At 36.9% G+C, this 17,066-nt stretch overlaps 1 protein-coding gene across 4 annotated transcripts; it reads left to right on the top strand.

Annotated features, from left to right (window-relative positions):
- Positions 1–3,595: 3,595 nt before the first annotated feature.
- Positions 3,596–16,426, top strand: LOC104212523 (protein FRIGIDA-ESSENTIAL 1-like). 4 transcript variants are annotated; one of them, XM_009761816.2, is made up of 7 exons: positions 3,619–3,909; positions 5,003–5,207; positions 13,958–14,131; positions 14,261–14,465; positions 14,607–14,803; positions 14,897–16,065; positions 16,153–16,426. In XM_009761816.2, exons 3-7 carry the CDS (start codon positions 14,053–14,055, stop codon positions 16,180–16,182), a joined length of 1,680 nt encoding a protein of 559 aa, XP_009760118.1. In that variant the 5' UTR covers positions 3,619–3,909; positions 5,003–5,207; positions 13,958–14,052; the 3' UTR covers positions 16,183–16,426. The 4 variants fall into 4 exon arrangements, with proteins under 4 accessions (XP_009760117.1, XP_009760118.1, XP_009760119.1 ...); XM_009761817.2 differs by having other exon boundaries at positions 3,823–3,909; positions 5,063–5,207; XM_070152812.1 differs by lacking the exon at positions 5,003–5,207 and adding an exon at positions 6,419–6,594 and having other exon boundaries at positions 3,830–3,909.
- Positions 16,427–17,066: the final 640 nt, after the last annotated feature.

The following is a 17,066-nucleotide window of genomic DNA, read 5'->3' as shown; positions in this document are numbered from 1 at the left end:
GGATTTTGGCTATGTAAATGGACTGTTAAACATTTTACAAGGACTGACTGCCTGAATATCTTAGTTTGTTTGTTTTTCTGTAGTTTGGAATTAAGATCTGGGGTATGAAGAAGTTTTGGTACTGAATCTGATATAACATGTTTTGAATCTGGATTTTCAAAATTGTGATGTTAGAGGGTATAATTAATTCATGCATGTTTATATTTGTTTCAGTCAAACTTGAAGTTAGTTTGTGCTTTGGTATTCATTACTGTTAAGCTTACTGAAATAACAAGTATAGAATGAGGTACCATCTTTCAATTGGAATTCATGTTAGAGATTGTTTCGTTTATGCCTGAAATCCAAACCATGCAATACTGTTTGTTTAAAAGTTAAAGGAAAGTATTAATTTTTGGGTAACAAGGTGATAATGAATAAGTCATCATAGGATAATACCCTTCATTACAAATTTGTTTTGACATCAAAATGCATTTTGATCATGCTTAAGGATAATCAATTCTAGTTTAGCATTTCTGGAATATTTTGAAGCATTGTGGTTATGATTGTGATGGGAATAATTTGGATCACGAAATTGGACTATAGCGTATGGCTCAATAACTCTAAGGGGTACATTGATGCATCTGTTCTTTTGGGCTTCAAGCAAGCCTATTTTTCCTTTCGCGTGTGTGGGCGTCTTACTCTATGATTTGGACCTCTTGGTGGATTTTGGACCATAAGTCCACTCGAGTTGAAATTCCAGCTTCATCAGTTGGGCTAGTGCAAGTGGCCTCAAGAATTTAGGTTGGGATAGCCCTATCACGCTATTGGGCTCGTGCAGGGCCCAAACGAGGCAGCTTTTGCTCTTTAAAGCATTAGTTCGCTTAAGAGCTGAATTGAACCCCACTTGCTTTAAAATTAACATAAGCTATGTAGGGAATTTCTAATTAGTTTAGAGACCTTTCAAGTAGAATAAATTGGGGCGCACCAAGCCAAACAAAATTACAAATGCTTGGCCCTCGTGTGATCATTTCTTTTAATTCTAGAATTCGGGGCGTGCCGTTTAACAAATTTCCACGGCCCTCACGAAGTTAATAATGCGTTAGGTGCTTTAGCCGCACACTTTAATAATATTACCTTCTTAAACTCGGGTGCGCATTTATGTGACCCAAATCCAAATCTCAATAATGTTAGATAAAATGTGTCAAAAATCACGGGTGCATTTATGTGACGAGGTTCGAGACGTGTTTTAATAACGTTGTAATTTTCTTTTAAAAATGAATAAAAGCGGTTGAAACTAAAATTTGCACATAGGTTCAAAATTGTTTAAACTCAGATAATTAAGCCGAATATAACAGTTGAGTGACCGTGCTAGAACCACGAAACTTGGGAATGCCTAACACCTTCTCGCATGTTAACAAAATTTCTTACTCGGATTTATGGTTCGCGGACTGTTAAACAGAGTCAATCTTTTCCTCGATTCGGAATTCAATCGGTGACTTGGGACACCATAAATCTCTCAAGTGGCGACTCTGAATCTTTTAATAATAAATCCCGTTTCGATTGTCCTTTAATTGGAAAAACTCTCTTATATACTACCCTTTACCGGGGTGTAGGTAAAAAAGAGGTGTGACAACTTGAAATTCAGGATACATTGACTAATTCCTAAATAGCAATCCTTTAAAGTGACTTCAAGATTTGATTATACTTATCCCAAAAACAGTATTTTCACAAAGATAACTCTTTGATATGATGCTGATCATAGTTTTAAACTGTTAAGTTTCAAACTTTGGCAAAAATTTCTTTTAATTATTTATCCTTGTTAGTATATAAATTTACTAATTTAGTATACTTCTACTTTATTTTTATTTGCATATAAGACGTCATAAAGCAGAAAGCATGTGATACATCTTTGAATGTTTTGACAATACAAAAACAGACCCAAACAAACTGAAAACCGAATTAGTAAAACTCAGTATTTTAAAAAGCGCGTAAGGCTAGAGCGTTTTACTTAATATGGGTGAGTCGTAGGCCTATGGATCTATAAATTTTTAATTTATAAGTTAATAGCATAATAACTACAAAAAATATATAAAATCAATAAAAGTTAAAAAAACACACAAAAAAGAAAATATCTACCATCTTTTATAAATATAAACAATGCAATAGTGTTAAAGTTACTATAAGATAAAAATCAACTTTAGCGTCTTATCTTAAATGATTAAAAATATCATAATATTTAAAAAATATTAACAAAATACACAGTTTACCTGTCTAAAAGTTAATAATCAATAAACTTCATCAATATTGTAATTTAAATTACTCCTCGTGAATAAATATAAAGTTACTTTCAAATAGCAAAATAATAAAAGTTTGATAATTTTGAGATATATATATATATATATATATATATATATATATATATATATATATATATATATATATAACTAAAATATGAATACCTATAAGTGAAGATATATATTTTAGCTATCAAACGATATTCAATTTCCGATGTTCTCAATTAGTAAATATATACTATATGTCCATTATTTTGAGTTGCTCTCAATCTTCATATTTCTATAGATGAATAAGAAAAGGATGGTGGTTATATCATATTTATTGTTAAAAGTTTTTGAGTGTCAATAGTGCTAATTAAAAAATTTGATGCATGACATGCGTTAGGAACTACTAGGCGAGTCTCAAGCGGTGAGCGTTAGACGTATTTTGGGCGCATAATCAGACGTTTGAGGCGTAAGTCTCACAGAACTAGGGGTGGGCATATATCGGGTAAAACCGATAACCTGAACCGTTAATTCTTTATTGGGTTATCGGTATTGGGTTATTGGGTTAACGGTTCGGTAACGGGTTAAAATTTTTTTTATTGGGTTATCGGTTCGGGCTCGGTTTGCATTTTTGTTATTGGGTAAAAACCGATAACCCAATAATAATGATATAATTTACTAATTTACCCTTAAGTATATACTAGGGTTATTTATTTTCCTAATTCCCTCTTCACTCTTCAGTCTTCAGTCGTTTGTCCCTCAGTTCTCATTCTTGTTTCCGTCGCAGCCCCCAAGAGTCAAGACGCAAGACTCACCACCAGTTCTCTGCCAGACATCAGTAGATACTGCACAGAAGTGGGAGCGTGCTTTTGTTAAGAAACAACAAAAGTTGGCAGTTTACACGTTCTGACAGTTTGATTTCTTTGTTTTATATATTGCAAATTTTTTTAGTTGTTTTATGTTATCGGGTAAACCGATAACGATATATAACCGATTAACCGATAATCAATATCTTATCGGTTTGGTTATCAGGTTATGATATTTGTAAACCGATAACTGATAGGCAAAACCGATAATGTTCAAAACCAAACCGAACAGACCGATGCCCACCCCTACACAGAACTAAGCCTTGTACGTGAGCCTCGAAGCGTTTTCATAGTGCTCTGCCCTAGGGCGAGCCTCGAAACGAATCTCAAAAAGAGTCTCAAAAAAAGCCCTTTAAATCATTGGTAAAAACTAAAAACACTAGTAAAAAACTAATTTCATTTTGATTATTGGTGCAACATACCACCCAAAAAAAAAAAAAAAAAACCGACCGATGGACGCCCACCCCTAATTTAACAAACAGAATTTTTCGGCGTCTGATGAAATCACTACTCCTTTCCAGCAAAAAAAACAATTTATGAAATCAATCCTTAGACCTCAATGCTATCATCGGTTGTGGCGGCTGATCCACTAATCAACAACTCAGTCCCGATACCTAAATCCTCTGTTAACGTGGACGAATATGCGCCTTCTTTACTGCAAATTCCTTTAGTTCCAGTATTCATTGCATCACAGTACGAAGAAATTGAGGTTGAAAAAGAAATTAAAAACGGAGAAGGAAATAGTGAAGGATTAGCTCCACCCGACGAAGAAAATCATAAAAAAGGTTCGTTCTTTAAGAGATATGCATCTTATTTATGTAGATTTTTTGGTGCTATAACTTTTGGGTATTTACTATCTTGTATGGCTGCATGTCTTCAGTTTCTTTGTTTCGCTTCACTAGTCTTCTATTATCAAATGTACGAGTACATAATATATAGTGTACAAGTTCCAATTTTTATGATAAAAGATGATTGTTTCGATTTAGTAGTCAGCCCCCAGTTATTTTTGCATTAATATTTATCAGTTAATCGCTGCTTTTCGTGAAGCCTGGAAAATAATCTCAGCTGATTTTATGGGGCAAGTAGTAACAAGTTAGGTCAAACTTATGGCAGAAAAAACCTAGTGATTAAGTGGAGAAGAATAGAGGAGCAGGCCCATTATCCACCAAGTTTCTAACTAACCGTGTGTCACTGGCCCTCGGGATTTCCTGGGTATCAAAATTAAAAAAATACATTGGGTCATTAGGGTAATGTCACTTCGGTCATTGTGGATAAACTGACCAGACCATGTTTTTATTTCTGATTAAGCCTAGAGCTTTGGGAGGCAATTGCACTTGCTGGCAGAAGAATTTGGAGATTTGTCTTTCTGTTAAAACTATCATTCATGATCGAGATTGAACCCTTGCTGCCTATGAAAAAGGGTGATTGGGGATATGGACCTGAACTCGGGACACGAGAGGGTTGTAGCATGTCGTATGATGGTTGTTCTCTGCATGCTTTGGTGTTGATGTCCTACTTTTGTAACTGTTCCTCTTATAGGATTGGCCTATGCAATATATGCATCCAGATGAGTAAACAGCCAAAAAAAGGGAAAAAATGAGTGAAACCCCATCGATTTGGGATTGACTTCCTGTTTGTAGTTTTGTTTCCTTCTTGACATTTCTTGTATGTCACGTTCGTTTGTTCTCCTCATTGCTTCGTGATTATTGTCATGCTTCAGTCTTTTCAATTTTCATTTTGAATTGTTGAGTTCACACATCAGTTATTCAGGGATGGGAAGGTCTCTTTATATGGTCTTGGACAATTCTTACTTCATGAACTAGCTTTTGACGTTTAGTCAGGCCCAAAGTCCATTTCTTTATCATGTTATTAATGCAGGCCCATCCCAATTCTTGGTTTACCAATGTTGGGCCCTCTTATCAATTATCCACACTCCAGTTGGCAGGCCTGAGCATGCAAAGAGAGAGGGGTTGTTTAGTTCCCACATCAGATATGAGGGTTTGTTTATATGATCTATCCTCACCTTATGAGCGAGCTTTGAGGTTGAGTTACGCCAAGGTTGGCCGGTTGAAGACATAATTAGGTAAACAAAATCAGCCTCTCTCTAATAGCTTTAGCTTTTAAATGAGATGGTCACACACTTCAAGACTAGAATAAGAGCAAGGTTGAGATTTTGGTTCGAGTCTCACCGCCATCCGTTAACAAACAAAATTCACATGCTTGTCTCAGGATCGAGCCCACATGTAGGAACGTGTTGAAAACATACTTAAATAAATAAAATGTGCTCTCTCTAACAGCTTAAGCTTTTAGATGAGATGGTCGCACAATTAAAATTGAATCATAGATAATATAAAGAAGGGTAGCCCTGTGCATAAAGCATCTCGCATTCACGCAGTTCGGGGAAGGACCCCACCCTAAGGAAGTGACGTTGACAGTCTACCCTAATGCAAGCATTAGTGGTTGTTTCCAGTGGAAACTTTCCACAGCTCGAAGCACATATGATATCTTTTTTATAATTATATATTTTCATATATTTGATGTCAATGCAATTTCCGACTCACTTTTCTATTGTGGCCTTCATTGTTCTTCCTTGTTGCCTCCTTTATAAAATGTGGCTTTGTACAATATTTTTAAAGGGAAAAACATAAACAAACGACAAATATCCATGTGTCTTGAAGCGAAAGGCAGGAAGGGAAGCGCACGCTTCTTTGAAGTGTATCGCACAATTCACAACATTAAAAATACCAAACACATGATTTAAAGTGTAATAATCACATTGCAATTCCTCTGCTGATCCAAAAAAGATTCCAATATACAATAATTATATTAGTTCAACTCCTCAAAATTGATATTCAAAGAACTGACCACTTTTTTGTTGGGATCAATTTGCACGTCATCATTTGATTCCACACTTTTACGAAGCTTTATGGCTTCACCTATGAAGTGACAATCCCTTGCTCCACATCGCTTCATTGCTTTAAGCTACGAAGCAACTGCTATGAGATATTGAGTCCATATAAGTGTAGAGTAAATCTGCACTATTATTTTCATAGTGTCACATATTGAATGGGGGCAATCTTGAAATCCTAACTCCCTCCAAAGTAGGGGCCATTCTTTTTGTGTATAATAGGCAAATAGACATCCATTCTTGCACGATATTATGTTCCAACCCTCCAACTCCATGGATTATCATCCAAACTTCTTAAATGTTCAAAAACAGTGTGTTAAACACCCTTGACCGTTGATAGTGCTTTTTTGGCACTGATCATGAATGTTTCTAATTAATCTTTATAGCCCGTGGATGTAGGTGGGATTCAGCTCTATTGAGTTTGAGGGAATGACATGCAGTTGTTTGTGGTGTAGTTGGCGTGTGGTCTTAATGAAGAGGAAGGGGCTGGTGAAGATTTTGGATGGAGATATCAGATATGGTGATTGTGTTGAACTATGACCAATGCTGAAAAATAGTGGAGGTATGGAATTTGTTGGCGGTCAGTCTTTTATTAGGAATGAGCTTCAGAGTGAGTTAGATTCTTATGGGGGAGAAGATTACTGGAGGAATTTTTCAAGGAGAAGATGCTCGGAAAACTTTGTGGTTAGAAAGAGAACAGGGATGGATTTGGGATTTTAATTTTTTTTAAAGTAGCTTTCTGACAATAAATGGTGATGTGGCCTGGTTTTTATCTGATGTAGATATTGATGTGTATTCACGTCAACGCGATTAAGAAATACGCAGAGTAGTTTTAGGTAGATATTGACATTTATTCACATCAACGCAACTAAGAGAACATATAGTCAGAGGTGTTTAAAACATTGATTTTTTACAGTTTCAGATGTCTAGATGAAAACCTGTGGGGTTGGGGGGTCGAGCACAAAAATCCATGCAAATACAAAACTCTATTTGCCTATTAAGGTTTTTTTTCCACTATACCAAATGTGATTTCTTCTCGTCTTTTAGTTCTCACTAAAAATTATCTCCAATCTATCAACTATAGTGGATGGGGCACAAAACATAGCCACGTAATATGTGGGTAACTTACAAAAGAACTTCAACTTTCCTCCCATAGGCAAATATAGTTATTCCAACTATTAAGCCTTTTTTTGAGAATTTTTCTATGACATGCTGTTAGAGTTCTTTGTCCTTGAATTTCTTTCGTAGAGGCAGTACCAAATACGTAGGCAATACTCAATATTGTGACCACCTTCCTATTTCGCTCATGGTTAGTTTCAAAGTATGGATTCTTGCGCAACCCCAATGGGTACCAGTTGGCCTTATGTATGTATTTGCAGCCTCAGCATAACTTTAAACATGCTACTAAATAAGTACTGCAATGATCTCCATTGATTCGCATAGGTTAGAAGTATTATTTGCAAACAATAGATATGATATGGCCGCCATTCCTTTTCTTTCCCTACTAAACATGCTAATAGATATGATTATACTGAAGCTTGAAAGCCCCATTGCGATATGATAAAGATCTCCCCTTTACCCCTCGGACTCTCTAAAGAATTCACATGTGGTGCCATTCAAAAGGATGAAAAACCTCATTATAGACATATTGCCTGATCTGTTTTCTCCACCGTCTCTGCCTTAACAAGGTATGGGTAAGGTTTGTGTACACATTACCCTCCCCAGACCCCACCTGTGGAATTACACTGGGTTTTTTGTTGTTGTTGTTGTTGTTGTTTTCTCCACCATTGTATATGGTTAAGGGGTCATATATATATGCTTGATCATATGTATGCTTTTTCAAAATATAAATGTACTAACAAATTCGGCTGTTCAATTCTCAGTTTAGTCTTGTGTCTACCAACTCATAAACTATCAAACAAGAAGTTTTCGCCCCACAAATGCATATTGAGGCGATTAGGTTATCAAACATGAGTTTCAAAATCCTTTCAAGTGTTATTGTTATTATTTTTAGATACTTCTCAAGGCTAAAAAAACTAAATTCCTTAATATCATTAGCTCCCTTCTTTTTCGTAGTAAGCACAGTAAATGAATAATTTGAACTCTTATTGAAAGAACCCAAACAGTAGAATTCGGAAAGATCAAATGATACTCTAAAGCTGCAAATACCATGTATAAAAACTTAGTGTTGATGACCTAACGTTGAATTTTTTTCATTTATATGGATATTACCTAGACAAGGGATTTAAGATGGTTCAGAAGTATTGATCAAGACCTTGTTTCTAATATCGCGTCTCTTATGCATGCGCCTGTTGCCGTTACCGAGAAATTGGAGATGCTTAAAGGAGTTTTGTGCGCAACACTAAGAACGAGGTCAAAACTCGAAGGCAGATACATCTTTGATAAAGAGGCAAAGGGGTTCGATATAGAGATTTGAGTGTCTTCAAAAAGCTAATTCTGAGAAATAATTATGGGGTTTTGGCAACGAGGTGCATGCTTTATGAGAAGGAGGGGGGATTCTCTACCTCAAGCCTACCCCTATTGCCCCATTGCCATCCCTAAATATGGAAATATGCAATGTAGGATTTTCTTAAGGTTTGTTCTGCACCATTATGTACTGGCCTTATTATTTAGCAATAAAGTTTCTTGTGCCTTAACTTCGCTTATGTGAGCTTGCTTATATTGCTGGTCAACCCGAATAAACCATATTGCTCATATGGGGTTGCGGTATGTTTAAAGCTAGCCTAAAACTTGCCAATTTATAATGAATCCTCATAATACAAATATCATTGGGATATACTCACCTAGGCATGCATACATCGGCACCCAAATGTGATAGAAAAATGGGCAAGGGGCTGTATCACATTGTTGCCTAGGTGTGAGGAAGTATGAGCAAGGATTCCCTCACCACGAAGAGGTCTTGGTAAAGAAGTTAGTTCCGCCACATCAGCGCCCATATGTGGTGCAATATATGAAAGGGTTCCCATATCATGGATGGGTGTGGGTAAAGTAGCTAGTTCCACCCTATTACTGCCTCGATGTGGTGCAAAATAAGAAAAATCTTCTCACATCATGGACAAACAAGGGTTAAAGAGCTAGTCTAAGAGAGTTGGATTCGGATAGGTAGCTGGAACTTAGGCACTTTGAATGGATACCCTAAAAAGGAAGAGCGTGGATATTGCATGTTTATAGGAGACTAAATGGATAGGGCAAAAGCCTATAGAGATAGGTAACATGACTTATAAATTACAGTATTGTGAGACAGATAAAATAGGAATGGAGTGGAAATTATTGTAGAACCGAGACTTATAGATAAGATTATAGAGGTAAAATGAGTTGGAGATAGGATTATTGCACTAAAAATTGTATGGCGAAAAGAGACAATCAATGGATTATTGGCTATGCTTCACAATATGATTAGATGTAGAAGGTATAGCTCAGTTTTGGGAGGATATGGACACTTTGGTTCAAGGGATTCCAGGAGACAGTAAATCTTTATAGGGAGAGATTTAAATGGTCATGTAGGTGAAGACAGCGACAGTTTTGAACGAGTACACTGGGTTATGGTGACTAGGAATGAGGAAGGGAAGGATGTCTTAATATTTGCTTTAGCTTATGATTTAGTGATAGCTAGCACATACTTTAGAAAGAGAGATTTTCACCTAATAACTTATATAAGTGGGGTAACCATAGTCAAATAAACTTTATCCTTCCAAGAAAACGTGATAGAACTACATGCAAGGACGGTAAATTATTCCAGGAGAAGTGCTGACAACCTAACATAGGTTAGTGATTTTAAATGTAAAGCTTAAGAACAGAGTGAAGAAGAAGAAGACAACTTGTTAGCTTCAAATCCTCATGCCAAGGTGGAAGAAGTAAGGGAACAACAAGGCTGTAATTTGAACTTTCGAAGACTGCTGAATGATTGGGAAGTGGATAGAGTTGCTACATTGATAAACCAAATTGACCAACTGCAAGGCCTCTCAGATTGCGAGGACTCTTTGGTATGGAAGGGGTCAAGCACCAGTTATTTCTCGGTGAATTCTGCTTACAAAAGCCTAATGGGAAATGCTCATTCTGATAGGAGTTGGCCTTGGAAACAAATTTGGAAGGTAAATGCACCCACAAAGGTGCTATGCTTTGTATGGTTGGTGACCAAAAAAGCTTGCTTGACTGATGAAAAACTTAAGAGAAGGGGATATCAACTGACCTCCAGATGCTATCTCTGTGGAAGGGAAGCAGAAGACAACTCCCACCTGTTTCTTCACTTTGTTGTTACCTCTCAATTGTGGCACATGTTTCTAAGTATTGTCAGAATGAACTGGGTCATGCCAAAAGATACATCCGACCTCTTGAGATGCTGGGCTGGTGTGACAGGTGGAGTCAGACAGAAGAAATGGTAGCAGAAGATCCCAGCCTGCATTTGGTGGTCAGTCTGGAACGAGAGGAACTCCAGATCTTTTGAGGATGTTAGCAACTCCATTCAGAAAATCAAAATGAACTGTTTAGTACTTTTTTTTTTTTGGTGTAAAGAATGCCCGGTAAATGATAGTGACTCCATACTTGACATCATAGAATCCTTGTAAGTTTTTGTAGTGGGGGATTCTTTTACTTTTTGGGGATGTATTCTGTCACTTTTAGCAGCACAAACTTTGTGCTGATTTATATTTATAAAATGTTATCATTCTCGAAAAAAAGAAGAAGAAGACAACTTGCAAACAACCACAAATTAGGTGGTCGATATTAAAAGTCGCTAACAATTAGCGTTTAAGGAAAACTACCCAAAAAGGGAGCTTGGTATGTAGAAGGGATGTAGACATCATGTGTAAGGAAATGTCAGGTTGCATTAAAAATGTAGCAACTGAATCGTTAGGTGTGTCTAAAGATCTAGGAGTCAAGCACAAGAATTCTGGTGGTGAAATGAGGAGATACAAAGAGTTACTAAAAGCAGAAGACGAGGAAGCTTTTGGAGAAAGAGTACGACCAGCAAACAACTGCTAATTAGGTGGTGGGCATAAAAGGGTGCTTACTGATTAGCGTTTTAAAAAAAACTACGAGAGAAGGGAGCTAAAGACATAGAGTAGGATGCAGACATTCTATGGAAGGAACTATTAGGGTGCATTTAAAAGTACTCCCTCCGTTTTAAAATAATTATCTTAGTTTGACTTGGCACAAACTTTAATAAAAATGGAAGACTTTTGAGATATGCGGTCTTAAACAAGTCATTGCATTTGTATGGCTGTAAAACTTTTGAAACTTGTAGTCTAAAACCTTCCATAACATTTGTGTAGTTATAAATGCTTCGTATTAAGGAAATACGGAAAGGTGTCAATCTTTTTGGAATAGACTAATAAGGAAATAGTGCCGATCTTTTTGAAACAGAGGGAGTAACTGAATTGTTCGGTGTGTTAAAAGATCTAGGACTCGACCACATGAATCTCGACGGTGAAATAAGGAGGTACAACAAGTTATTAAAGCTAAAAGAAAGTGCTATTGGAAGTTGCCAAAAGTAGAAGACAGGGAAGCCTTTGAAGGCTACAAGAAGGAAGTTAGGAAGGCTATTAGTAAAGCTCGAGGGGAGCTCTAGATGACTTGTACCAAAAGTTAGGGACACGAGAAGGGAAGAAAGAAATGTTATGAAACTAGCACAACTTAGAGAGAAAAAGGGTAAGGGATTTAAACCAAGTGAAGTTTATTAAAGACGATTCTCAAAAAGTGTTGACAGGAGATAATGAGGTTACTGGGCTATTGATCAGTTGTTCAACTCGAATCAAGACAATGGCATTTTAGATCTCTACACATCTGTGCACGATAGAAATTTTAGCTACATTCGTAGAATTAGACAAACAAAGGTAAAGGATGCCATGAAAAATATGAGGATTGGAGAGTTTGTGGTTCAAATAGTATCCTGACAGAGGCTCAGAAGTGTCATGGAGAGGTTGGAGTAGAATGGTTCACCAAGCTATTCAATGATATACTAAAAAGTGGTAGGATGCCCGACGAGTGAATATGCTGATACCAAATTTTAAGAACAACGGAAATATCAAAGTTGTGCGAACTATCTTAATATGAACTCACGAGTCATATGATGAAGCTATAGGAAAGAATGATAGAGCGTAAATGTAAGAATACGCAAGTGTAATAGAGAACCAGCTTGGATTAATGCTTGGTACATCTATAACCGATGCTATATTCTTGCGAAAAAGATTGATGAAAATTTATCATAGAAAGAAAGAAAGATCTATACATGGTGTTCATTGAGCTAGAGAAAGTATATGTAGAGTACCATGAAAGGTCCATAGGTGGGTAATAGAGAAAAAAAGAACTCATATTAAATACTCCCTCATCTTAATTTATGTGAAGGGTTCGGAGTATGAGGGTCAGAACACTTAATCTTTTATGTGAATTTGGGTATAAATTCTTTAGGTTTTTTAAAATAAAATTTATATATTTGCAAACTACATCATGAAAAGTACTACAAGTCAACATAGGTAATGATTCAAAACAAAAGTCCGAGAAAATCTTAATCAAAGAAAATTTGTTTGACTCCCAAAGAGTAACACTTTCATATAAAATGGGACAGAGACTTTATAAATGTCATAAAGCACATGTATGAATGAGCAGTCATTAGTGTGTGAATAGTAATAGAAGATACAAAAAAGTTTTTCATGTGGGTCTACAACAGGGATCATTATTGAACCTCTACCTGTTTACCTTATTTATGGATGTGGTAACTAACACAATACAATATGAGGTCCCATGGTATATGCTATTTGCCGAGAGTATTCTGTTAATTGACAAAATCGGCATGGGAGTCAACTAAAAACATGAACTATGGAGAAACACTTTAGAGATTAAAGGTTTTAGGATAAGTAGAAATAAGATTGAATACGTGCATCGTAGGTTTAGTCAGCATAGCGAAATTGAGGTGAGACTAAACGAGATCGCAGGCCAAAATACAAATACGTTAGATATATATATGATCGTTGTTTCAAGATAATGGAATGATAGATGAAGATGTTACTCGTAGAATTAAAACCGATAGTTGAAATGGAGAAGTGCTACTATTGGGGTGTTATGTGATAGGAGGATACCTACCAAAGTAAAAGGCAAGTTGTACAAAAAAATTATAGGACCAGCAATATGGTAGTGAATGTTGGGCCACTAAATCTAACATGTTTCACGAGATGAATGTTATAGAGATGCGGATGCTAAAATGGATATGTGGTCATACAAAATTAGATAAGATAAAGTGACCACATTCGCCAGAAAGTGAAAGTAACACGGATTGAAGATAAAATGAGAGAAGGCTGCTAGATAGTTTGGTCATGTCCTGCATCGGCCTAACAATAATTGCATCGGTCCGTAGGTGTGAAGCTATGGCGAGTGAAGATGTTAAAAAAGAACAAGGTAGGCCTAAAATCACATGTAAGGAAGTTGTCCTGAAATACCTATAATTTCTTGGAATCAATACAGAGTAGTTAAAAGATAAGGCATAATGGAAGAAAAAGATCCATATATGTAATATCTACTAGTTGAGAATATGTTTAGTCTTGTTAGTACGTTGATTTTGAACCTATTGGTTTTCTCTAGCAGTATTTTTGACCTTTTTATAAATTTATTATTTAAACTATTATTTATATATATTTAACTTATTTTTTACTCTTATTTTTATTTGGTATGTTGATGACATGGGTTGAGCTTTAATGGAGAGATATGGTTAGTGAGGATGCATGTAGCCGATTCCAACTTGTTTGGGATTGAGGCCTAGTTGTTGTTGTAAGGTTTCGTGTGCTTGGTGGATCTGACAAGACAGACAATGGTTTACATGCGTAGGCAGAGTTTTTGGGTGGATAAGTGTTAGGGTATCCACCAAAAAGTTGTTCCATTGATATGTGACTTACTCTGATCTTTCTTCCTTGTAGATGGAACCCACATTCTGGAGCCTGTGGGTCTTGAAGAGCACTTAAGACCAGGAATTTCTACTCCAAAACAATCTGTAGCAAATCCTGGTACCACTATGCTTGAAGAGGGTAGTGGCAGTTGCAGAATATCTAATTCAGATGAAAGAAGAGAAAAGAATGATTCAAGCTTGGATGGTGAGAACTCTTGTTAAATTAAAATGGGAAACATTCCAATATTACTTATAAATTAAAAAAATTGAACATTCTAATATCCTGTAACAAGAGTCATAGAGATTCACGGGGATCCTGTTGGGGCTCTTGCAGGAAAAAGAACGGTCGTGCTTTCTGATCCTCAAGCTCTTAGATACAGTGGGAAAAGGATAACCCATGAAATCCAGCCTTTTGAGCATAAAGTAAGTGCTGATATAGTAAATAGTGATGCTTCTAGCAAGGAAGTTATTGGTGCCCAATTCTCTGAAGGAGGAGGTCATCAAGAAGCGTCGGAGGATTTACGACCAACGTCATCAAGGTTTATTATACTGGCCCTGGTTCAATTCTTTAGTCGTACTAGGAAGTTGGGTCTTATGCTGCTTTTGAATATCTCCTTGTTGGAAGTTTGTTTTGGCTATATTTCAAGTAGAACCAAGTCTTGATATTCTGGATTTTCCAGGTTGGATCTTCCAAAGATTAGGCTAAGAAGTTTGTCCCCAGCTGATGATTCTAGTGGTGGAAACAAAAGATCAGCAGATAGAAGTGAGTTTTACTCTAGAAGTTGGTGCGTCAAAGGAAGGGATCCTCTAACTAGTGATGATAAGGACGGTGTTTTAGATGCTGCAAAGATGAAAAGCAAACTCATAGATGGAGAAGGTAATATCAAACTAGTTTTATAGGAATGGGTTAACCTTAAGTATTGCACAGCCTTGCATTACTAATCCTGACAAAGTAACTTCTGCCTTATAGGTTCAAAAAATACCACTGAAAGACTAGCAGCAGATTGTATTTCTGATTTGGCAACATCTGCTGTTCGATGTGGAGAAAATCAAAGGTTGAATAGTGACATTGAATTGCATATGCATAGTGATGAGCATCGGTCAAACATGCTGTTTAGAGACATCGGAAGGGAGACTCTTGGATGTAAATCCTACTTGGCTGGTTATGGAAGCTCTTCATCACTATTACTCAAAAATGATTCTCTTAATAAAGATAGCTGTCATAGTGGACTGCTTCTAAGTAGCTCAGTACTGTCATCTTACAAGTATCAGAACGCTGAAGTTCTGTCTTATAGCTCAGTTTTGGACGACACGAGTTATAAGAGGACCCAGCTTATGCTCGGAAATCATCATTATCCACACCTGAATCACTCTGTGGATAGGTGGCCTTCTTATCTTACTTCTTCTTCAAACCTAGGTCCGGTTGGTGATCAGAAGCTTTTAGACCATAGTCGAGAATATTGTTCCTCTAGGTCAATCTCAAACAAGTCTTCAGCACTTCCTGGTTCTGTAACTGAACCTTTCTCTTGGACTGATTTATCAAGGGACATGGAACACTCACGTGATTATAAGACCAAGGTGTATTTTGATGACTGGAAGCCTTCTGTGCCTTTTCAACCATCAACCTTTCTTAGTCAAATTATTCCCACTCCAGAAAGTCTGTATGATCCGATTCGTGATAGCATTGAGCAAACCAGCGCAGCAGAGAAAGATTTGACTGCTGATGAAAGAGAAACAGCTGATAGAGCTACAGCTCATCAAGAAAACGTGAATACCTCTTCAAAAGAAGAAAAGCACCCAAGATCAGTTAACCCCAGAGGCCAAAAAAGGACACAATCAAAATTAGAGGGGCCCAGACACAACTATGAAATTGATAATGACTTTAGGAGAGATGGATCTGTGAACTATGAATCAGGAGTTTTGAAGCATTTTCGTGCTGCTCTTGTGGAATTCGTCAAAGAATTGCTGAAGCCAACTTGGCATGAAGGTCTCTTGATTAGGGATGCATATAAGATGATTGTTAAGAAATCAGTAGATAAGGTCATTAACTCTTTGCAACCTGATCAAATTCCTGATACGACTGAATCCATTAAGCAGTATCTCTCTGTTTCTAAGCCAAAAGTAGCTAAGCTCATTGAGGTGAGTCAACACTTTGGAACAGTACTCGCTGACTGTGGCTGAGTCTTTCTTCCCTGAACTTGACAATTGATTAATTTGTGATTGCAGGGGTATGTGGAGAAATATGGAAAATCTTGAGATGAATTTTGCTCTACGTGCTGCCATCAGTCAGGAATTGGTGAAACACGTCATTGTGGGACAACTTTTGTTTCTACTAAGGGGCTAGAATCAAAATGTTAATTTTGCGTATGGATTTCCTCTTATAAGATAAGACCTTTTTTGCTGCCTTTATGGCTCGAAAGTGTTTGGAATCATCTATGTTTACTTGGTAATAGTTTGATTCAATCTTGGTAGGGAAATAATATTTGCTAATGTGTCATCATCTTCGCTGGAGTCAACTACTAGATTACTGCTCCTGTCATACTTATCTCTGTGCTTTTTCCTCATTGGATGCTTTGGCATTGAGAAGGAAGGATGTATTTAGATGCAATAGGCCGTGGAGGAGACCACTGATAATCCAGGAATCTTCAATCTGACGTCAACAGCTAGTCTCACAATCTGGCACTCACGTCATGACATTGTCATTGTATACTCCCGCAAGTCGGAAGGCGGTGGGAAAACGAGGAGGACACGGCGTGAGATCTATTAGCAGCCAATTCTCCATACAAATAGAGGCATCTATCAGAAAGATAATTTGATGGCTTTGGCGTGAGGTCTCATTAGCTCGTATAAGGCTCCAGCTCTGAAGCGTAGTTTGTGCTCTTTGCACTTTTAAAAGTTAGGAAACTAAAACATCTTAATAGTTGACGGAAGGTAATAAAGATGAGTAGGAGCAGATTGTGCCTTTGAAGAAAAACAAACACGACGTTCCTTAGTTGTCAACTTCTTTCTCCGTGGTTACATGAAGTAGATTGGGAGGTCTTTCATCCCTTGTCTTTGGATAGGGGAATATGTCCTCATAAAATCTTTCTCCATTCAACTTAGCTGGTTAGATATTGACTAGTGCAAGTAATACATGAAAT

This window comes from Nicotiana sylvestris, chromosome 8, assembly GCF_000393655.2.
Source record: "Nicotiana sylvestris chromosome 8, ASM39365v2, whole genome shotgun sequence".
Taxonomy (NCBI): domain Eukaryota; kingdom Viridiplantae; phylum Streptophyta; class Magnoliopsida; order Solanales; family Solanaceae; genus Nicotiana; species Nicotiana sylvestris.
This window is presented reverse-complemented; position numbering and strand designations above follow the sequence as displayed.

Excerpts from the sequence above, each read along its gene's own strand:
- LOC104212523 (XM_009761815.2), top strand. The coding sequence starts at position 3,684 with ATGCTATCATCGGTTGTGGCGGCTGATCCACTAATCAACAACTCAGTC. Across the intron at positions 14,132-14,260 it reads GAATGATTCAAGCTTGGATG|GAAAAAGAACGGTCGTGCTT; the intron begins GTGAGAACTCTT and ends GGGCTCTTGCAG. Across the intron at positions 14,804-14,896 it reads CAAACTCATAGATGGAGAAG|GTTCAAAAAATACCACTGAA; the intron begins GTAATATCAAAC and ends TCTGCCTTATAG.